Source organism: Chamaea fasciata, unplaced genomic scaffold (genome assembly GCF_029207755.1).
Source record: "Chamaea fasciata isolate MVZ Bird 193981 ecotype frontalis unplaced genomic scaffold, bChaFas1.0.hap1 SCAF_17, whole genome shotgun sequence".
Taxonomy (NCBI): Eukaryota; Metazoa; Chordata; class Aves; order Passeriformes; family Sylviidae; genus Chamaea; species Chamaea fasciata.
The window spans coordinates 1,314,465-1,338,366 of NW_027094102.1; the positions used below are offsets into that span (position 1 = coordinate 1,314,465).

At 49.5% G+C, this 23,902-nt stretch overlaps 1 protein-coding gene across 1 annotated transcript in view; it reads right to left on the reverse strand.

The window, feature by feature from the left end:
• Positions 1 to 23,902, reverse strand: part of NFATC2 (nuclear factor of activated T cells 2) — a 79,256-nt gene that overhangs the window by 26,330 nt on the left and 29,024 nt on the right. The window contains exons 6-9 of the mRNA XM_066198620.1: positions 18,700 to 18,840; positions 8,181 to 8,236; positions 7,587 to 7,713; positions 5,375 to 6,067 (exon numbers count right to left, since the gene is read on the reverse strand). Of these exons, the coding sequence (XP_066054717.1) occupies positions 5,375 to 6,067; positions 7,587 to 7,713; positions 8,181 to 8,236; positions 18,700 to 18,840 (1,017 nt within the window). The remainder of the gene's footprint in view (positions 1 to 5,374; positions 6,068 to 7,586; positions 7,714 to 8,180; positions 8,237 to 18,699; positions 18,841 to 23,902) is intronic.

A 23,902-nucleotide genomic window follows, 5' to 3' on the forward strand; every position in this document is an offset into this window, starting at 1 on the left:
TAAAAATACTTAATTCTTATTCAGGTGTGCAAGTGCAGGTTTTTTTTTTTTTTCTGAGCGTGTGTTACTAACACAAATTAATCGTCCAAGAGGGAAGGATAAGGTACTTTTTAATAATGGCAAACCGAAGTACAGGGAAGTTAAACACTCTGCTGAAAGTCCAAGCTCAGACTCAACCCAGACCTTCCTCCTAACAGACTGATCTCTCTACTTCCTGCCAACAGACTCCAGGGTTTGGGGAGCAGAACCACGTTTTTGTTCTCTTTTTATATTGCCTCTAGAAAAGCAAGACACAGGACAGGGGCATGGAGATCCTGACACAACACAAACCCACAAGCGCAGGCATCCAAAAATAAAGCTGCAGTGTACCAAGGGAGTGCTGCAAGGTCCCAGCAGAGAACAGAAAATCCGTAAGAATGTGAGTCAGAGCTTCAGGAATGAGCCTGATGAATACACAGATTTGCTCGAGTGTTGGAGCAAAATGTTTTGGAGAACGCACAGGCTTCACTCTTAGTCAAACCCTGCCTGAGCAGAAGTGACCACACCTTCTATGAAAAGTAGCTCTAATTAAAAACAGAGCATGGCTTTTTCAGATGCAAATTGTTGCTCCAAACTGAACCCCAGCCCATTAGTAGGATTCAAATTCACCCCCAGTTTAAAACGCCGGGAAACAGGAACACTTCCCCTCTGCCCTGGCTTGCTACTTAACTCTGCGCATGGACACAGCATGAGAACAACTACAAATCACCTCAACGTGCCCCCAAAGCCAGAACCCTCTGGGCTGTCTGTGGATGGGCTCAGGACATCAACACTCTCCAAGTGTTCAGAGGAAAGCAGCTTCTCTCCAGCCAGGCAGGACCCTGCCCTGCCAGTGCAGCTCCAGAGGGTTTGCCCCTGGAACCCCCAGCCAGCAGGAGCTGCCAGGGCTCAGTGTCACCTCTCCATCCTCGGACAGGGCTGGGGAGGGCCAGCAGGATGCTCAGCATCGAGCCAGAGCCCCCAGGACTGCCCAGCAGCAAAGAGCTCAGCCCTGGAGCAGCACTCTGGGCTCTGACAGTCCCAGCAGAGTCCTGCAGGTCCTCCCTCCTCAAAGAGAACGGAGCTGGCCAGAAAAGAAAGCTTCCTCCTTTTTCCTTCAGAAAGAAGGGATTTGGATTTCATCTCATGCTACCGTGGGGACAGACTGAGAGGTTTCCTGGGCGCTGAATGAAAGAACACACAAAGGAAATGTGGGGAGGTGACACGCTCTGAGCGGTGCTGGATGAGCAGAACTGCACCAATGAACACACAGCATGCCAGGGAGGTGATCTGAAGGGCTGGCGATGTGCAGGGACCACACTGCACATCCTGCACAGCCGCCTTCTAAAGAAATACCTGACGTGTCTCAAGCTTTCTGCGAAATACCTGAGCTCACTCTAAAACATCTCTGCTGATCAGCAGCCTGATAAACCACTGCTCATCATCTGCCTTGCTCTCCTCCTCCCCAGAAGACATTACTGTGCACCAAAAATAATCTAGAGCTGCTGGATCCAGCAGACACTTCGGAGCGTCAGATGTGGTCAGACAGTTGCCATTTGAATAATGACAATCGCTTTTCTTTGCAAAGAGGATCTCAGTCTAAGGCAGGCAAGCTGAGAACACTCAAGCTACACAGCCATGATCTGTGCAGGGAACTGAGGCTCGTGTCTGTGTCCCAGGAGGGGAACTGGCCCATCCAGCTCAGCTGCTTCCCTCTGGCTCTGCAGGAGGAGCACAATCAGTTCCCCCAGCCCTGGTCACCCCCTCTGGATCCTGCCCCACCAGGGGATGGCAGACAGTGCTGCAAAGAACTGCACTTTGTGCTTTAAAGAGTTCATCCCAGTGCTCTGGAGGAACTACATCCTATTTGTCAATATGTTTACGTGGTTGTTTGGGTAACTTTTACCATCGTGGGCGGTTTGGTTATGAATGATATTAAGATGAGGCCTCGGCTGAAATGAGCTGAAACTCTGTCACCCCGTGGCTTTCACTTGCATTTGAGGCTGCTCCCTGCCTGGACACCTGATGCATCCTCAAGGATCTCCTGACACTCAGGGTAAATCCCTGAGTCACTCCCAAAGTAATTCCAGCAATGAATCTCTGAGGCAGAGGTGTGTAACAAAAGTTTCCCTGTCAGTTTTTCTCGAACAGTCCCTTCCTCTGGGGACTCTTCACAGTCTTTGATATCAAAAAAAGCTACAGATATATCTACTTTACAGAGAAATCTGAAGGAGCGTGTGTAATGTGTGGCAACGTTGAACTTGCATCAGTCCCTGATGGGTGCCCATCCAAATCCACCCTCTGCGACTGGGGAGTGGATCCTGCCTTCCTGGAACCCTGTTTTGTAATTTTGGCCAGGAAGCTGCACCGCAGGCTGGGCTGGGCACCTCCTCTCTGAGGCTGCAAGACGAGAAGAGGGGCCAATGTCTCCTGGTAGGTCTGCACATCTGCAGGAACCAGCTACAGACCTGCTGAAATTATCACCGAGGGGCTGGGGAGGGAACCAGCGGGGCACAAAGCACTCCTGGCACACGGCAAAACCCACCTGAGAAGGTGGTAAATCCTCGCCTCACCTGCCTTGGGCTGCTCTGGCTGCACTCAACCTGCAGATTCCAGGCCTGGATTCCTCCTGCACAGGGAGGAACAGCTCTTGTCTTTTCCAGGCAGGGGTGCACAGGTTAAATGTGCTGAGTTTACAGTGTTTTGCGCCCCGTGGAGCAGTGAAGGCTCAGAGCAAAACCTAACCAGGGTCTCAGGAAGGACAAATGACGTATTTGTACAGCAGGGAAGAGAAGGAAATAACGAGGGGACCTGGCAGCAGCGCCATCAGGAAGCTGAGGGGCGAGAAGAGAAACAGCGGTGGTGTCAGCTGCGGGATGCTGTGCTCTGCTCACCCCCAGGACAGCCCAGGCACTGCCACTCTGAGAGGCACCAGCTCCAGGAACTGCCAGCCTGGGGCACGTCCAGGGCGCTCCAGGAGTTGGTGGCAAAGCTCAGAAGAGAAACAAAGCCCAGAGCGCCAAGGCTGTGTGTTCTCCATGAGGACAGGGGGCAAGAGCTGAGGAGGCCACGAGAGCAAAGGGACGAAAGCTGGACTGTCAGCAGAACTGAGGAGAAAGGAGAACAAGGCAGAGGGAGGAGGAAGATGGGGGAAGGGAGGAAGAGCAAAGGGAAGTGAGAGGCACCAGCAGTGATTGCCCAAGAGCCTGGGCAGCAGCAGCAGCAGCAGCAGCAGCTCTTGGCTCGTGCCTGGGGAAGCACCAGCTCCGTGTCTGTCCGTGAAAATCACAGCAAGACCTCACAGCTCACTTTATCTCACAAGAGCTTTCTGGATAAAAGGGATTTAAGGGCAAAGCCTCCATAATCCTCTGGGTTTGCTTTCTTTTAATACTATAAAGCACAAACCCAAACTTTCTAGTCAGGAAAAACATGGCTTTTGTTATGTTCTGAGTCACTTTTCCCCAGCAGCAAACAATGCGGCTTTTCAATTCAGGTCCTGAACATTTCAGAACGAAATGCTTTGCAAAGCCCTAAAGTAAATCACAGTTCTCCAAGTCACACTTCCAGCTGCTGTAAACTCACTGAGGTCAGCACAGAGACTGCATGTGCCCCATGCTGCCTGGCCTGATTTGGGTGGCATGATTGATAAACTAATCTCTAGCTGAAATCAAGTCAGGATGATGCAGTCAGCCAAGGACAAGCCCGGGATTTCACTATCAGCTGCTGCTGTCCTAAAGGCTCCCTTAGCAGGGAGGCTGGGTGCGTTCTTGGGGAGCTCTGCTGCAGTTGGGTCTCACTGGCCTCATTCAAAACTCAGGAAAATTAATTCTGCAGTCCATCTTGGGAGCTCTTTTAAGTGGACTATGGCTTGACTTCGAAGTCAGCTTTTACTTCAAGATTCCTTCTTTTTATCTTTCTTTTACAAGGTGTGTACCAAGTATTTTTAGAAATGTGGAAGAACCTCTCAGGTTCTCATATTAAAATTACCCTAAATAAGTGTTCGGTTCTCCTGTCAGAAAGATCCTCTTGCTTTGTTATCATGCCCAACTCCCTGAATCTCCCAAGTTACTACTACTACTACTCCCAAGTGACATTTAGGACTCCTGAATCTCCTGCTCAGAGAAGGGAAGCAGCAAAAACCCTCCAGATTTTACTGCGATGGCACCGAAGCTGCAACAACCACTCTGCAAACCCAGCTAATAGAGGAAACCATCCAAACTCTGCCCACAAACCCAGCAGTGGAGGCTGCACACCATACACAGCACTCAGCACGCAGGCTGAAGAAAGTAAAACTTTCACAGGAGGCACAATTTCACAACTGCAGGTAAGTGCAGCAAAAATCCCAATCCAGCGGGTGCCTCGAGCACATCCTGGTGCACACCCAGGAGATGAAGGCTGGAACTGCCTGCACTGAGGGGAGAGCAGAGTTCCCATCCGTGACAATCAGGTCTGCACTTCCTGCACAAGAACATCCTGTATTTGCAGCTCCATTTCCAGCAGCCTCGCGCTGCTCCCACTAAAATCAATGTTGGGTTTGCTGCTGCTCTCTGTGATTGCAGTGTCCAGCTGCACTATTAATTTGGCATTGATTTCCTCCTGCCAGAAACGTGCTTTTATTAAAGAACCAATCAAGCAGATTGCCAATAGCTGCCTACCTAAGAAAAAGCAGGATATGTTCAAAGAGAGCTTTACTCTAACTTATGTTCATTCCTAAAGGCTAAATCAGCTGGCTCCCCACAAAGGAACAGCATTGTTTGGCTTATCAATGTCCCACTGTTCATCTAGAACATCTGCAATGGTTTTGCCTGCAGCACTGCCCCATTCATTACAGGCCTTGATAGATTTGCTCAATGGGCTTTTTTTTGGGTTTTTTTTGGTACAAAATGTACAAGGGCATTTCACGAAGTGGACTTTGCCCTGATATGAAAAAAAGAATATATATAATAAAATAATTAAGACGTGCGCTTCGTTTTGGATCCGCCATTTTGCCCAACTGGCAATGGAACCTTTGGCAAAGGGGAACAAAATGGGACCAGCTCAACCTGGCAGCTGAGCCCGTGGCATGGAGAGAGCAGAGGGCTCCTCTGGGTCAGTGGCCAAAGTGCTTTGCCACCTACCAAAGATGCACCTAATCAGAGACCCAAACCCAGCCTGAATGCACAGAAAATGTCAATTAGGGACCCAAACCCAGCCTGAACGCCCAGCAAATGTCAATTGGAGACCCAAACCCAGCCTGAATGCACAGAAAATGTCTCACCCATCAGAGGGGGCCACGCCGAGGAACGGAGCGTCTGAGAACTCCACCCGCGCCCCCTCCCTCCAACAAACCACCCGGTGAGAGGGGCACAGCACTTACCATCATCCAGGTACGCCTGGTCCAGGTTCTGCTCCTGCTTGATGGTGACCCCAGCTGGCAGCACGTCCTTGTGGTCACTCCCCGGTGGCCCGTTCTTGGCCGCCCGCTGGCCCGGGGCCGCCTGCTGCTGGATCACCGTGGGGTACGAGCTGGGGCTGAGCCTCTGCGCTTGGCCGGCCTGGGGCTGGCTGGGCCTGGCCACGCTGGACGTGAAATTCTCACAGCACATGATGTGCTGGAACTCCTGGTGGCTGCCACACCTCAGCTGCTGGTTGGTTGGAGAGTAGTGGATGACGGGAGAGGACTGCTGGTGGCCCGGGGAGGGGTGCAGCACGGTCGAGGTCTGGGCTGGAGAGCCGGCGTGCACCAGCACGGACCTGTGGGCATCTGCAATGGCAACTGGGGCGGCCATCAGGCTGGGCTGCTGGTAGCCCAGCTGGCTGGGGCTCAGGCTCTTGCTCCTTTGGTAAATCACGGCCGGGTTCTGCTGGTGGTACCGCGAGTCGGGGGAGGAGAGGCCCGAGCGCAGCTGCTGGCAAGGAGCCATGGTGGCCACCAGGCAGGAGGGGGACTCGGTGGCCAGCGTGTGCTGTGAATAGTAAGGCTGTGTTACTGTCCCCAGAGCACTGTGCACTGGACTGCAGATTAGGGCTGGATCATAGTCATCAATGGGCTCTGTTTTGATTGATGGTACTAGAATAAAGCATGCAAAGGACGTTATTCGTAACCGGCTGAGGAGAAACAGAGAGGTTTTCCTTGAAGCAAAAAGAGCTTTAAGGCTTTTACGAGATTTGTGTGTGTAAATTCGTACGTCACAAGCACTGAGTCTAATAAATCACCCACACGCAACCACGGGAAAGATTCTTTAAAGCACCCTGTGCTAAGGGGTTCTTGAAAAATCTGAAGCGGACTAACGAACCACAAATTGCTAAAATTGAAAAATTCAGCACTTCAGCTCCTGTTTTAATTGATTTAAGGTCCATTCTGCAACACAGACAAAATAAGAAGTCACAGATAGGTGTTTCATGCAGGAGACTGAATCAACAGAAATCCCCGGACATAAACAATTCCCATCTTTCTATCCAGCATTTAACAAGTGACCAAAGGCAGAGCTGAACTATTTTAGAGCTTTTGTCTCTGCTGCACAAAGTTTCCTCGGTGCTGAGAGCTGAAGACCTGTCAGACACCATCATTTAAAAGACTATGATTTAGTAAGAATTGTGTGAATCCTGGTGGGCTAAATGGTAAATGATGGTCCTCTACATTTCCAATGACTTTTTTTTGGTCAAATCTTCCCTGAAAGTCACTACAGAAACACCATACAATGGAAACCATACAGTGGTCCTTCAAAATTCCTTTTTGGAAGTAAAGATTCCTTCTCTCAGTGCTCTATTTTATGGATTGCACTGAGATAGAAGTGTGCATCTCAATGCTATTGCAGAGCAGCACAATTTAGCAACTGTACAGACCCCTCAGGTTGGTGATACCCTACAGAGTTCATAAATTCAGGGACAGGACGAGAGATTTTCAGGCTGGAGGAGACCAAAACAAGAGTCTGAATGAATGTTTGCCTCCCCTTAGAGACAAGTCAAATTAAGACATCATTTGAAGCTTGAATAAAATCTGGAGCTGTTATTTTATGCTTTCTGGTTTCCACAAACACAATGCCCTGATTTTCTCACAATATTTTTTCTCCCAGCCAAAGCTGAGAAATTCTGGGAATCTCATTAGTAATCCTGTTGCATTTATTGTGACATGGCTCACCAAGCCCCCAGGGGAAGAACACCAGGAAAGCATTCGTATTTTTCTCAGCTAGCCTCATTCTGAAGAACATATATTGCTTTCCTCCCTCCATCCCGAGCCCTTTCCCAGATCTGATGTTTTCTTATTGCTGGACACGTCAGAGGCGGCGACACTCATGGATTTCAGAGGGTCACATCACGCCCCAGACTGAGCCTGCTCCCACTGAGCCTCCTGGCAACGTTCCCCCAAGTGAATGGGGCATAGATAACACAAAAGCGACGCCTCAAACGGAGGGAAATCCCTGCTCATCAATCACAGGCATCTTCTAAAGCAAGCAGCTGCCGAGCGCTGAGCTGAATTCAACCGGCAACACTCCGATCCCTCCAAGAACGGCACGAGAGCAACCGAGCAGAAAGTCAAAGCCTGCTCGTGGAATCAGGCCACGAGGGGCTGTGTCCCTGAGGATTACCTGGGTGGTAGGTGAAGTGCTGGGGCTGGCTCCTTTTCCTTTTGCCATTGATGACGTAGAAGTTCACCTTGACGGCCGTGCGGATGTGCTTGTTCCTGTACTCGGGGATCTCCACGAAAAGCATGCTCTGAAACAACACAGGGGACAGCCAGGAGTCACCAGCTCGGCCTGAGCAGGGGGTTTGTGGGCAGCTCCCCTTGGCATGCCTAGAGGAATCCCCCAGCTCATCCCTATAAAGAAGGGTATGAGAAAAAAAGGGGCAGATGGGGGAAAACCCAGAGGATTTTTGGTGCTGGTGGGCTGGTTTCTGCATGGACTGTGTCCCTCCTGCACTTGGTGCTGTCCTGAACTTGGAGAGAGACGTCTCAGCTACAAATAAAACACGTGAGATGGTGACAAATGCAGAAGCACTGCGAATCCCACAGTGCTTGATGAAGGAGTGGGCGCTGCAAAATTCCTTATTTTTGTCAGAACAACTCAACTATCCTTTGGCGTTGCTGCTCTTTCTGCTCCTGAGATGCTCTTTGGGAGCTCCCCCTTGAACACAACTTGCTGCACAGCCCGGGAGAGGACACCCAGCGTTTGCATACTCACAGGCTGACTCTTGTCTTTGTCCACCGTTGCCTCCATTTCCCAGATCTGCTGCCCATCTACAAGAATATCACACCATTAACCTCACTGTGGGGTTTTTTTTAAATCATAAAACTCATAAAAAAAAAAAATAGAGACAAATCAAGGGCATGAAGTTAGCAAAGCTCTCAAAAGGGACTGAATTTCAAGCACCTTCTCCAGCCCTAACCAAAAGTATTCCATTTAAACACATCACTGAACACTCCTCTGGCCAGGAAAGAGCTTACATACATATTAAAATTCAATGTTTATGTAGAAATTAGCCAACCTGAGGAATGAAATATTTAGCACAGGTGCAACATCTGCTTTTTACCAGGCCTGAGTCCAGCCAGCCTGGCTGGTGGAGGCCATCAGAGGGTGCCAGAACTTGCCCATGCTCACACCAGGTCAGCAGCTCAGCAAACCTTCTGCTGCTTTAAAGCCACTTGGGTTCCCACAGAACGCCACTGACGGCCCTAAAGCCGTGGGGCAGCACCAAATATTCACTGTACTCAGTGCAAAAGCACTTCACTGCCCGTGGGACAGCCTCTACCCCGAACCACTGCAAGCTTGGCTGCCCTCAATTATTACATCCATGCAGCTCGTCTCCACCCTGAGTTAACAAAATTATGTTTAGAGAGGGAAATACAGTTGGATCCCCTGTATGGAACACCACCACAGGAACCCCTGTGCTGTAAGAGTGCATCAGAAGCGACAGGACATTCACTTACAGACTGGCTGCTTCCTCTGCTTACAAATACAATTTCTTAAATACCTTAAAAACCTGGTTTCCTAAATATAGAAACATTTTTTGCAGTGCTTTCCTTAATCTTTTTTTTTTTTTTTTTTTTTTTAGATTTTAATCTCAACCCCTTTGATTTTCATATTCCATTGAGCCTTTTAGCCAAGCAATTTGCAGAAGGAAAATACTGACAGGGGGCAAAAGAATTGCCTCCGATCTTTCTGAAAGCTTGCTTTTCAACTGGCCAGGGGACACGTATCCCAAGGATCGGATGGACTGGGAATGCTGCAGCCAGGAGCAATGCTGCTGTCTGCTTTAGGGGGAGCAGCCCTGCCTCCTCTTCCCCAGACTGGGCAGGACGAGGGGGACAATCTCCCAAACCCAGTCCTTCTCACAGGGCTTTTTATTTTTCCCAACTCTTGGAAGTTCTGCAAGAGCTGCTTTTGTCCTCTGTTATTTAAGAACTTCTGCTTCTGGCAAAAAGGGAAATGAAAGAGTATTTTTAAATGCATTTTGCTTTTTTTTTTTTTTTTCTTTTTTTCTTTTCTGTTGTTGTGCTCTTTGTTCTGTGCTAGGCCCAGACAATGAGCTGACAGATGTGCTGGGCTCTCCAGGCAGCTCTTCCCCAGCTGGGCTGTGGGGACAGGACACAGCCCCGGGGTCCCTGTGTGGGACAGAGCCTCACCTGGCCGGCACCCCACACCTGGGACACCTCTGGACACAGCCCCGGGGTCCCTGTGTGGGGCAGAGCCTCACCTGGCCAGCACCCCACACCTGGGACACCTCTGGACACAGCCCCGGGGTCCCTGTGTGGGGCAGAGCCTCACCTGGCCGGAACCCCACACCTGGGACACCTCTGGACACAGCCCCGGGGTCCCTGTGTGGGGCAGAGCCTCACCTGGCCGGAACCCCACACCTGGGACACCTCTGCTCACACACTCTGGGGCCAGGCAGCTCTTCCTGGAGCTCACAGCTCACATCCCACCCTCCCTTGGGATGGGCTCCTGGGGCTGCTGCTGGCCTCCCTCACCCCAACCCTCCCTGGGCAATGGGACAGCCAGGGAGCAGCTGGAATGTGGCTCCATCAGGAGATCCCAGGCTTCCAGCTGCTCCTGCTGCAAGGAGGGAACTCTGAACAACTCCGAGTTTCCTCTCTCCCTCTTTTTCGAAGTGTGAAGTTCCCCCCTGTGAGGCAGCTGTGCTTCCCACCGTGGCTGCTGGGGCTGGGGTGGCCTCAGCAGAGCTGGGGCACCGGAGCCAGCACATCCCATGAGACTGCTGCGAAGGCACGGATAATATTCCATTATTTAATGTCATTTAACATCCACTTTGGCCAGTGCTGTACTCAGTGTATGCCCCTGGTGATGCAGCCCGGTCCTTGCTGCTGCTGAGACAGGAACAGGGAAAGGGGAAGCCAAAATTCTGCAGCAGATCCCTGTCTGATAACGAGGCAGTAAATGCCCAGTGGGGAGATTCCTCTTCTAGGTGACCTTGGAGAAAAGAAACCATCACACCGTGTGTCAAGGAACCTCCCCACACTCCTAAACATGCCAAAAGACAATTTTTTAGAGTTGTCTGAAGACAAGAGGAGGGAAAAGAAACAACAAAAAAAAAATCTGTCGCAAAGTAAGAGCTCTGATAGAGACACGCATCAGAGCTGTCTCAGCAATGCCAGATGAAGATGTCCTGACAACGAGGACAGCCAAGCAGGAATATTTCACACTGGTTTTGCTCCAGGCAGACTGTTTTCATCTTTGTTTCTGCGCTGCTAAATTCAAACAGTCTGTGCAGATACAACAGCACTAACTTCACAAAGAAGGTGGAAATCAAAAGGATTTGTTGGTCCAACATGCACAAACTAAAGTCGAAAGGGGCCTCCAAGTCATCTGCCACATTCGGGCAGCCTGTGGAACACATGCAACCACAACCACAGGGGATTTGATTTAGCGACTGAGCCACTGAAATTGCACTAAAAGCTGATGAAGCCAAGCATAAAAATCAAACGATGTTCAGGCCGACGCCGAAGCCTGTGCGGGTCAAGAGTAAGGACGAGAAAAGGCAAACAAGAAATAAATGCATTTGGGGTTATCATTCCAACCATGCTAGATGCTTCTGTTTGGCTAGATTCCATATTTGTGGCAGCTAAACAGGTTTTTAACAAATCCGTCAGCGGCAGCAGCAATCCCTGGTCCTGGAGCACTGAAGCCCTGTTGAATTTAACCACTCTGCAGTTCACTCCCTGACCTTTATGCTTAAATATGATGATGTGGCTCCATCTGTCTCACTGCTTCACTTTCGCTCGAGACAATCAATATTTGCTTTTCCTGTAACCGCTCTGGATACGCACGTTAAGGGGAGCTTTTGGCAGAAGGATGAGGGAGGCAGTGAGGAAAATGAAAAAATACAACTGCATTCAGAAGTCTCTCTCTCTCTCTCTCTTTACTTTAACCTATTCTTTTTCCTGGTAATGAAAAGAAAACTTCTGATTATGCACACTCTGGGAGCTAATGGAGAGCAGGAGGAATAAACTGAGAAGTCTCAGGACCATTTCAGGAAATTCTGAATAGAGAAAACCCTGTTGACACATTTATCACCTTTAGAAAGTGCATAAACGCAAATTTATTTTTTTTTAGGAGGAAATTAAAGTGGATGTTTGGAGAAAGTCCTCAACAAAAACAGGATTTTTATTGCAAGGATGTGCTAAACATCCTGAGTGAAGCACAGCCCCCAGTACAAAACCTGTCCCACCAAAGGCCCTTCCCTGGAATTAGGTGATGTTTGGGCACCAGAAATGCGTTCAGCTTTGAGCAGGAGGTTGTTCTCAACCCTTAATTACCCCGTAATCCCGTCATGCCACAAACGAGCCAAACAGCTCCTGCTTGGAAACCGAGAAGAACAAACCCCAGCTTGATTAATAATTTAATCCAAAGTCTACAAGTGCAGATAGCTGCTTATTGCACGGAATTAAACCTGCCTCACCAATGGACAGGGCAGAAAACTGCCAAAGGTCACTCTGGAACCCAGCGCCGGGTCCACGTGTGTGGTGACCTCCACCACAGGGAATTCAACCCCTGCCTCTGGAAAGAGCAGCAAGTTGCACTCAAGATGATAAAAATCTTGGATTTAGACCCTGAGGTCTTCCCAGCCCTGGCTGCCTCATGCCATATTTTTACTGTTGTGGTTCCCTGCTCATTTAATGGTTTGTCTCAGTTGGCAAGTCTTTAACACCACAGGTCAGTGAAATGTTCAGGAAATAGAGATTTTTGTGCTGCTTCAGGGCTGTGGGACTTAGCATTAAACCCCGATGAGAGATCTGATTGTGTCAGCACTCTTTGGGGGAATGAACGAGTTGTTGGAAGAAAGTAATTCTACCCTTCCTAACTCAAACTGCCATCATACCAAAAGTCTTGCTTCAAACTGGGGGAAATCAAAACGTCACTCTGCATTAGGAACGTTCGGGGTGATTCTCTGCAGCCCCTTCTAGGAGTTTTTTTAATTAGCCAATTAAAGGTTTTCTGAACCAGTTACAGCCTTTACACATTATTCAGGATCCCTTACTCATGACTTTGGGGTCAGTAACTAGCAGAGAAACAAACTTACTGCTTTATTTGAACAAGCATGACTGATGGACTGAGAGGCTCAGGAAATGTTCTTTGCAGCTCTCTGCAGCTGAAGACTAAATATACTATTGTGCTGATTCTGGATGGGATTCCACGCCTGCATGTGATTTTAGGCCTGCAAACGTACATTGCTTTTCAGTCAAGCATTACACAAATTACTTCAGGAACAACCTGTTACTGGCTCCCCAAAGAAACCGAGCCTGGTGACCAGAGGGGCAGAGCTCTGACTGCTCCTTTCTGCACAGTTCCCCCCGGAATTCCTGCAGGGAATTGTCCCCACTCACTCCGTTTCTTGGAAGGTCTTCCAAAAAAGCAAAACACAATCCTCTCTGTCAGCTTTTATCGGTAGATGACAGACATGTCTGGAAAACAAAGAAGGGTTTTTAAGAGCCACCCCGAGAACAAAGGGAGAGCAGTGAACGGTTTCCAGTAGGACAAAACCACTCTGGGAAGCAGAAACCTTATGGGGAACCCTCACTGAGAATCCCTGCTGCCCTGGACAAATTCCAGACAAAGTCAGGGACAAATTCTGATTTCAGCTGGGAAGTTGCTCTGCTTCTCATGTCACCACAAGGTTGCTCAGCCTCTGGTCCTGAGCAGCTGTCTCCTTCTAAGCTCTTACTTCAAAATAATCCTCAAACTTTACAGCAAACACAGCATGAATGTATTTAAAACTCACGAGAAGGAGAACTATTAAATTCATCCCTGAGGTTCATTTTCACGGATTTCTTTTTCTTTCTGAAGCAAGAGTGCCCACTGCAGTTAATGGAGCTGTGTTTGTCCTGAGCACTGAGGACAGAAGTTTGAGTCACCCAGGCCAGAGATACAAGGCAAGGTCTGGGAGGTAAAAGGGCAATGGATTAGTCATCCACCAGCCAGCCCAGCCCCAAATCTGACATTTTGCACTGTGAGAACAAGTCTAGAGGAGATTTCTCCCCATCTATTGTTGCGGAATCCAATCCACATTAAAATAAAACATAAATACAGTAGTGGAACAGTGAAGCAGGAGTCTCAGGATTTCATTCCAGAGCTCCTCCAAATGACTCCTTCTGCCAATTCATCAGAAGAGATCTGTTGTTTTTTTTTAAGATTATAAGTGTGTGTTTGTGTGTGTGTGTGTGCAAATTATTAAACAAAAGCTCCTCTCAAAATAAAACCGCTGGGAACCTCCATGTAATAAAATGAGTCACACCAGGATGCGATGACTAAGTGGGAGAACAGGGAATTCCACTCCCCATGCCAGCTTTATTCATGATCAATTTTCTGTCAACAGGTGATGGGAGCTTGTCTCTGCCTTTTGTTTATGCCAAGAGTTATGATTATTTTTTTTTTTAATATTCTCCCTAAACAATTAAGCTGAATAATCAGGAGCAGGCAGGCTTCCATCAGGCGCCCCCATAGTAAACAGTGAGCCAGGGAATCCAGGCCAGTAGTGGCTGCCTGTGCTAATAAGGATTTACCAGCTGTAAAATTCCAAAATCTTGTGTCATGCGGGGAAACCTTCCAAAACACTGGATTCCACCCTGTCTCGCTGAGTCTCTAACAGCTATGGCAACTCCGTTTCTGCAGCCACACTCTGCTGCAGTTCTCTCTGTGTGAGCCTTAGATTTTTTCCTGTTTTGCAGTGTTTTTCTGGAATCCCCGCTCGGGCGATTGCCCCGTGGGATCCCAGCAACACCTGGGGCAGTTTGGGGAGAAAGGTCTGCTGGCTTTCAGCAGCTACAGCAGCAAGGAAAAGGCACAAGGTGCCTTTAGAAACTTTCTCACTTGCACAGCAGAACCAGGCAAACCAACCCTCCTGGTTAACAGCTGTTACCCTCACATTCAATATTTAAAGTTGTTTATTTGTTCAAGCAGCAAACGTCTCTTTTGAATGAACCTGGGAAAACACTGGAAGCTTTTTAAAAAAGCTTTTTGTCTATTTTACCTTGAATTTGCCTGAGAAAATTGCATCATTAATGCGGCGTTTTTAAGTTCACAGAGTTAGCTGCTGAAAATAGTTTGCTGTTTTCTGCACTCCCCAGGAGTTTTTGGATCATTCATGAAACTGTCAGACTACAAAAAGGGATTCAGCTCCCTGTTTGGAGCACGGGGAGGAACTGGCCTAGCAGAAAAGGGGAACGCTGCTGTAGAGTGCTGGAATTTCCTTTCACCTCTCCCACAAAGAGCACGATCCCATCATCAAACCAATCCAGCAGCAACCTTCTCTTCACAGTAAAGCTGCCCCGATGCCATCCCCACCTCAGCGTCCTGCAGTGCAGGGTCCTGCAGGATTCCTGGAACCCCCTGGCACATTCCATGGCATTCTGGGCCATGACTTTGAATTTTTTGGGCACATTTTTGGGCAGTGTGCAGACCCAGCAGCCCCACACTGAACAGCACAGCCTGACCCTGCCCTGGCTGAGCTCTCCTGCAGCCAGGGCACATCCGAGGCTGTTCCAGCACCACTGCTGGGCTCCAGAGCTGGAACAGATTTATTGTGTCACGGGGGCTGTGAACACCACGCCTGGGGGCCCTGGCAGCTGCCCCAGCTCAAAGGGCGCAGGCAGCACCTCCCCTCCTTACCCTGCCTGGCCCAAGCTGGAGATTTCTGGTGGAGGCACTCCAAGGATGGACGTTGTGTTTGGGTTGTTCCTCCACCACCCACATTGTCCTAGCGATGATTCACGGTGTCCATGTGGCCACCAGAAGAGTTTTGGCAGGGGAAACCACAGTCCATTTGCACTTTTCTCCCCGAGAAACACGAACCTCCTCTCTCACTGACAGCAGAGCAGCAGTAACCAGTACACAAATGGGAGTAAACACAATGCAACCAGCATCTGACCTGCAAATTACTACATGACAATTAAAATAAATAAAAGAAGGGGGAATTCCAAATCTCTTCTTTTTTTAACTGCACTGTAAGATCTGGGCCCCAACCAAACATTAACACCCTTGACCTTCACCCTATTCCAAGTCCCTGACAGCTCCAAGACTGCTTTTCAAGCTTTCTCTTCCAGATCAGAACCAAAAGAACACAGTCCAATCTAGTTGCTTCCCCTGACCTACTTTAATCTAGCTGGGCTCAGTTACACGTCTCCAAACTCAGACCTTCGAACTCTGTCAGCCAAACTCTGCTTTTGTGTGCTGGGCTTAGGGAATTCACGAGCTCCCCCGGCTCACAGCAGCCACGTTTATCTTGCATCGGCAAGAGATAACCACAAAAAGAGCTCAGAACTCGAAGGTCTGCGTGTTGATAAACTTCAGCGTTCAGAAAATTAACTCTATTTATGCATCAGCATCTCAAACACAAGTACTTTATCCCCTCAGAGCGCTGGGCTGCCGCCCCTCCACTCCGTTTCCTGCTGCCATTTCCTGTCGTGAGCCGAGGCTGAGACTGTCCCAGCGCTGTCCCCGCGGCTGGCGTGACACGGGACGCTCACTGCCACGTCCACAGTGGCATCCCCCCACAGCTCAGGGAATTGGCCTCCTTTTCCAGGTATTTCTACGGAAAAAAATATCTGCGGCTGTGTGAAAAGACAAAACCTGCTCATTGCCGCTGGCGGAGACACGTATTTTTGTCACAAATGTGAGCAGCTCCTCTGCCTTGCTAATGGTGGGTGAAGGACTGTCTACAAGATCCAGAGGAAATGGAGAGAGAGGTTCTGAGCATTCCCCAGGGGGATGGCACCTGATTTACAGGTGTGACCCCAAAGAGCAGCTCCCTCAGTTTTGTGACGTGACTGACGCCTTCCCAGCACACGCTTCACCCAGGCCCAAGGGCCACCCAGAGTCTGTGGAAGAATTAACAGGAGAAAATCTGACTGCACAAGAACACTCGCAGAAAGATTTTTTTTGGGGGGGAAAAAAGAGCCTTGCTGCTCTCACCTTAAAGACTGAAGAGGCAAGCCAAGGAGCTCTGTGGAGTGTGCCAAAAGCTGTGGGATGGTGACCTACAGCGCTGCTCTCAGCCCTGCTGTTACCAGAACAGCTCAAAAAGTGGCAAAAGTGGGAAATCCAGCACCGCTCGCTAGCACAGGCAAGGCTTGTGAGCTGTTAAAGTGAAACCCTAAGCAAACCAAGCTTCCCCTGCGAGCTTGCTGCATCTTCCTGCCTCGACAGAGGTGTGATTGTTTCACAGGGGCAGCGTGGCGCTCTGGAAGAGACGCGGCCCCCGCTGCAGCGGGGCTCAGGCAGAGCTGCTCCTCCATCCACCCCCAGCGTGCTGCTTGTGGCTCAGCCTGCCCCCGAGCAGCTCATCAGCACTTTCTGCACGGGCTGTGCAGGGCTGGAGGAGCCGTGGGTGAGCTGCTCCTCCTCCCATCCCAGCCGGGCACTGCTCCATCGACACAGCTGGGCTCCTGCAGCCCCTGGCAATGGAAACCACCAACAGGCATCCCAGAGGTGTTTGGAATTGTCTACAGCGCAGAACGAGGGAGGCTGAAAGTTTCAGGTGCACAAGATGCTGATTTTCAGGAGAGCTGGGACACCCATCAGCCTCGGACAAGACAGGCACGAAGCAATTCTCAGCTTGCTGCACTCAGCCCATGCATGATCTGCACGTCCAGCTCAGCTTCTTAACCTCCCTGACCTTAGGATATACCTAGGCAATAAAGCAATCTTCATTTAAAAGATTGCATTTAAAGGATAAGCACTTCAGGGCATCTCTGCCAGAGGGGCTGCTGCTGCTTGGAACACACAGAGAACCACGGAGTCCCCCAGAAAACCCGCTGCAAACCACACAGACTCCTGGTCCAGCCCAAGGGTTTGACTCTGGACCTCCCATCCTCTCAATCCCCCTTCTGCCAATCATTTATCCAGAGTCCAGCAGACTGAGCCTGCCTGCAGAGGCCGAGGGCTGGGGGGGAGGCAGGATATGGAACACCAGCAAGCAAATCCCTGCTCCAGACTGGGCACTGCCGCTGGGATAAAACCTGTCTCTCCCCTACCAGGAGGTAAAACAAGAGGGAAAAAAAAAAACAAACCCTGCAGTTTCCCCAGCAGCGAAGAAAAGCTTTAGATTTGGTGTGGAAAATGTTGTTGCTCTTTTTACTTTCTAACATCTCTTCCAGCCAGAGCCTTCCCTGCTCTTATACGGAAACAGGGGCAGGGCATTTGGGACGTTTCCTCGAAATGGCATCAAGAGCTGCCTCCTCTGAACGGATCATCTCCTGTAGCTGCTGCAAAACATTCTTGGGACAGGTGGCACTGCAGGCTGCCAAGATGTTCCCATGGACCTTCCCGAGGCGCTGACACGGTGGAACAGTGGCAGCACAGCGGGAAGGAATTAATCCATGGGCTTGAGAGGAAACGGAGCGTGCCAAAAGAATTCCTCTGACTGCACAGGCTCATCTGAGCCTCCACAGCTCTTCAGAGCCTTTCATACCTGCAAAATCAGCCTGGCTTGCTGCTGGGGTGTGTGGGAAGGAGCTGGGAGCCACGGAATGCATTTTTCCCCCCATGTCACCAGCTGGTGCCCACGGAATTCATGAATGTACATTCATTTTTGGCTCGGTTCTCACTTTTTTCCAGCGGCACTAGCCCATAGATCATGCACATGCTGCTCACTTGGGCAGTGCAATCTCTTAAACTCCTTGCAAGTCACTGGATGTATCACTTAAGATGCCTCTACCTCAGTTCACTGACAGAACTCTTCCAAGTTTTCTTAACAGCACAAAGGGAACACAAAGTTTACAATAAAAAGCGTGGAAGGAGAAGGGATGGACTCTTGTATCTCATTAAGTGTATAAAAATAATTTTATATAAAAAGACACATGTTTGTTTTTCCTCCACGGATTTCTAAAGGGAAGAAAACACAATCTCTGCCTGTAGTTCACATCAATAAAAAAATGTTCATTTCAACGACGATTTCTACAGTAGCATTCACCAAACAGGAGATTAAACAAGCACAGAGGAACACGTAGTGCTCATCTCCTTCCTTTGACAACAAATCCTGTCCCTGCTGGTTCCCAGTGCCTGGATTCTTGTGAAGCAACAACACAAACAGTTGCTCCCCAGTCTGACTTTACTCATGTGGTTTTACTTACATGGACTTGACTGGGACTACTCACTTGAGTAATCATGAGCACAAATCTCACGATGAGATTTGGCACTCCAGATTTGCCTTATCCCATTGGGGAAAGTCAGGAAAGACCTGCCTTACCTGATGTTTTTTCTGTGAACACCACCTTGGACTCCGCTGTGAAATTCTGTCCGGTGAGGATCATCTGCTGTCCTCCATAAACCAGGCAGCTGTCAATGTCTTGTCTTTCAACCATCGGAAGCTCATGAGCAGACCTTTGGGCTGTGGACAAATTGCAAACATGAATGAAACCAACTCTGTTTTACCAGGACTTTCCAAATCTTCCCAGAACTATCCACAGATTGATCTTGTCATCGTTACCATCCGCTGACTGCCAAAGCAGCTTCTCCAGGGTGCTAAATTTAGGCCTGAGAGGGAAAAATAAACTTACTCAAGGCATTTTATTTGGAAACATTCAGGAGTTGGCTGCAGTGGTTCAGCTGCGCTGGCCCTGCTCCTTGTCCTTGAGAAAGGACAGCTTGGATGAATGAGCTGAAACTCGCCCATGCCTGTTTCCAAGTCAACGGCCAAATTTTCAAGTGCAGGCACACTGCAGCCCCAGAGCCCAAAAATTCCACCTGCACAGAGGATTCCACTGAACAACACTGAATTCCTTCAGAGGGGAAAAAAAAGTAAAAATGAACCACTTCTCCAAAATCCCAGTGCCTCCCACAGGACAGGGCCCGGCACGGGGCGTTGCCAACAACATCTCCATCCCCATCTCCCTGTGCGGGCGCCGAGCCCCGGGCTGGCTGCAGGGACAGCCACGAAGCCCCAGCTGTGATCAGGAGGGGTCACACCAGGACTGCTGCGGCCCAGGGTTGTTCCAAGCATGTTCTACAGAAGCCCGAACATCTGAGGAGCAGGGCCCTGTGTCACAGAGTGTGTCTGATTACAAAAGGCAAGGGGAGGAAAGGTAGGGTGGGATCCAGATGGACACGGCCGTCATCGCGGCTTTCTAAGCTCTTTACTGCTCTTGGCCACGAATTTGGAGCGTGACTTCAGCAAGTGATTCTGTCCTTCCCCAGCCAGAAAAGCAGGACAACACCGTCTCTCCACCTTCTTTCCTGTGATGCCATTAAAAGAGCCATTGGCATGGCCAGGGAAGCTTTGGAGAGCCCTGGTTACCAACCCCGCAGAGCCACCCCGAGTGTTTGCTATCAGGGCGGCGGGAGCTGAGGAAAGTGAAGATGTGAGAACTGTTCCCCACAACACAGACAGCTGGAAAATATCAGGAGCTTCCCTGTGAGCAGACCAGGTGGGCAGCAGCTTGGGGCTGTGGTGAGCTGCGAGTTCATGACCTGCACTCAACCTCCTCCAGACTCATCCAGCCCAGTGGTAAAAGCCTCCCGAGGATCCTGCTCATCTCTTTCCCAGCTGCCTTGGCTGGATTTTAGCTCTCCCTGACAGAGACCCTGAGCACTCGTGTCTTCAGTGAGCACCGCTGGCTGCTGAGGCAGAAATGAGGAAATGTGATCCTGGATGTGCAGTGCTGGCCCTGACTCACACCCAGGCAGGCTGTGACCTGACCTGGCACTGCTCTGCAACCCTCGCAGAGACGGAATTCCCTCGTCACCTGGAGAAAATGTTGGAATATTTGGTGAGAAAACTCGAGCGTTAAACCTTTCACAGAAAATCTTCTAGCTCTGCTGAACCCTTCAGTCACGAGACAGAGATTTGCTCTTCTTAAAGAATAGAGGCAAATCAAGAGTTGTAACTTTCTTAGGCCATTTAAAGGGCATTTTTGAAATCTATTTAAAACCACCTTAGGACTCATTGTTCAAGTATATAACATCTGGGCTAACATACTGCCAGTTAAGAATACATATTCAGATTATTTTCAAAGAAGCTGATAATTTCTTTCACATGGCTGTAGGATTAATTCTTTCCCAAAATACTAACATTTTTAATGAGTTCCTAATTGGATTTATCCCAGTGATAGATCGGTAACCTCAAAGGCTTAAGAGTAAATAGCAATCACCAAAAAGCATCTCCACAACAGTCAAGAGAAAACATTTAAGTATTTAAGCATTGCCCTGGACACTCTTTATTCCTATTCAATCACCAAATTTCACTCTAAAACATCCTAACTCATCAAAATTCCAGATTAACCTACATCTCTTTCTAGCTTCGCTGTGTTAATATGGAGCTTGGTACCTGCCGTCCCACAGAGCAGTGGTTTCCAAGGCTTTTTTGGCATGAGGAAGGACAGATTTTATTCTGGAAGTGACTCTGCCTCATCCCAATTAAATCTGGAGCTGCTGCTGCACCTGGCATGACTTTGAGCATCTCCAGAACTGAGCTTGCCCCGAGACAAGAGGAGGTGTCAAACCTCCTGTGCCTCAGATGTGCTGCAGGATAATCCCATCTGGGGGAGTTCCAGCTGAGCTCTCCCCATGCAGATACCACACTGAAGGGTTTCCCCTTCTACCTGAATTCTCCTCCTCCCTTTGGGCGGTTTGAAATCCTTTCCTCGTCATAAACCCCAGCCACTTTTCATTTTCCAAAGTCTCTTTTTTTTTCACTGTTCCCCATTTCCACCAGTACAGAGGTCCAAGGTTCAGTGTGGAGCTGCCTCAATAGGATTACTTTTTTTTTCCCTCTGCAAGAAATATTAATTGCTAATAAATCCCCTTCCTCTAAGGCTCATGATGGGTGCACTGCATGCAATAATTTCACACTGTTCCTTCTCTTCCCCCAGGGGTTGGCACTTCATAAAGTGACCTACAGCTACTGGAGTTTATGAGCTTTGAATAAACAAAACACTGTTGATTTAACCAGTTGGGGTGTTTACTTTCAATAGCAACAGTTACTGACATAAGGCAGCAAAGCAAATGCTATAGAAATACTCACACTTGGCCTGAAGCAGTGTGTCAACCTATTAACAGGGGACATTATTTTTCTATTTTATTTGACTGTTTGCAAATCAAGATGTCATGGACTCGTGGTGCCAAGAAACACAATGCATGCAGTGACACAGGACAGAAAAGGGAGCCACTGTCTGGGAGCCCTGCAGCCCCTCCAGTGAGCTCAGCCTGCAGGGAGCAGCCCCCGCTGCCCACAGCCCACCCAGGCACCCCTGCACACACTCCTGCCCGGCTGCAGCCCCCTCCCTGTGCCAGCAGCTGCTGAAGGAGAAGGTGAGGATGGCCAAAATCTCTGGGCCAGCAGGCTGAACGCCTCACAGGGGATGCACAACTGACCAGCAGGGACAAGGCAGCCAAAGGTGGGTCCTGCTTCCCCACCTGCCCACAGCACCCACACCTCTCCTTTTGCAGCAGAGAGGAGATTTGGCTTTTAGGGAAAAAAAAAAAAAAGGGGGCATTTTGAGAAAACTGATTACCTGGAGAAGCCTGTTGCAGCTCCAGATCTCCCCCACTAGAGTGTCACCCATTGCTGCTGGCAGGTGACGAGGGACAATCTCAGCTGGAGCAGCCTGGTCCAGTGGCAGGTGTCCCTGCCCATGGCAGGGGTGGCACTGGATGAGGGTCCTGGGGACAACGACCTTTAAGGTCCCCTGCAAGCCAAGACATTCTGTACTTCTGTGATGAACTCCTGCTGGAGTGAGATCCCTCCACACTCTCCCCAACACCTGCAGCAGTGACTCCAGGTCTCAGGTTCCTTGTTGTCCCCACCGCTGACAATGAGACTGCAGAGAGATTTTATCTTTGTGATAAGATCCTCCTGATCAGGAGGAGCAGGACTGTGCAGCTCAGTGGGGACAAAGCCACCACTATCTCTGATTAACTCACAAGCCAATAAACCAAAAATGTGACTGTTTAAGAGGGGTGGGGTCACAACTGGCACCCCAGTGCAGTGAGCTGAGCAGAACAAATATGTTTGTTTGTCCTCACGCTGCCCAGAGCAGCCCCAGCTTGCTGGAAACCCTCAAGCTGGGACTCACCACCCCTGACACGTCTTTCCAAACCTCCAAAGGCTCTTGAGGCAGCCACTGATCCCTGTTGGGTTTGAGAAGAGCAGACAGAGCAGGATGTCTGCTGCTAAAACCCCCCTGAGCCCTGGAAGCAACAGCAGAGGTGTAATTTGTTACGGGATTAATTCTTCCACCTCAGCGCAAACCTCAATGAGCCAAAGAAAATATTTCATTCCTGCTGTCACACTGGGTTTATTTACCACCAGCTGCCTGTGGTAGGACTGATAGGAGCAGAGCTGCTGTGCTCAACACTTCTCCAGCTCATTAATGTCTGAGAGACTTTGATCCCCTCCAGCACTCCCTGAAGCATCCCGAGCTCTGCAGCGGGAGGAAAGACAAAGGCAGGGAGGACCAAGGGCAGGAGACATCTCCAGCAGCCAGGGAGACACCAGCAACACAGCCTAGAGAGAAACAAATTTCTGATGGGAGGGATGGGATAATTTACCTCCTGGTAGGAGCATGGAGCAGTGGAAGACTCATGAACCAAGTAAATAAAGCAAATTTCCAGCCCTCGTGGGGAAAACCTTAAAAATGTGGTCAAAAAACATTCTGAAAAGAAGAACGCAGTGTGACTGACAACAGTTACTAATTTGCTGCCAGCAAGACTTAATCAGCAGTTTGTGCAGAGCCATCCAAGCAAAAAGCACCAAAAATAGAGAGCTTCTCTCCACCTCCTCCTCCTCCTCAGCTCATTTACGATGTCCTCGCCAAGGAGGAGTGACAAGCCCCGATGGCAGCGGTGTCAGATCAGTGTGATACTTTCTATGAACTGCAGCCAGCTCACCAAGGCAGTGTGTGATGAACGACAGGAAACCCATGGCCTGGCTTCACTTCTCTGCCAGTCACCTCTGTGACTGCACAGCATTTCCCCTCAGCCCCTGGTGCAGGGCATCTGCTCAGCCCCCCGTGCTGCGCTGGGGGTTTGCTTTCACCGCCAGCAGCACTGAAAACAAGAGCTCAACAGCACTTTGCCCCTTCGTTCTGACTTTAAAAACTGAAAGATTTCGGTTGCACCTTCAAAGTGGCAAAATGTCGTCAGAATTAGCTTTTGCATTCTGCGCTTCAGGGGAGAGAAAAGGTTCTTTAGAGAAAGCACCAGTTTTTCTGTCAGCTGCCCTTGCAGCCAACTGCGTGACTGTCCTGAAGTTGAAATGAAAGGGGGGGAAAAAGTTCATTTAATTTCAACTGGAAACCATGATAGTCCCATAATAATCATGGTTATGGTCAAACTTGCAAATAGGTATCTCCCAAGTGCAAAGAGACCATTTGTTTCTGCTTTTCTCTCTGAATTAAAGCAGGGCTCCTTCTTGCCTGCTGCTGTGTTCCAAGCAGCACAACTCCCAGCTGAGG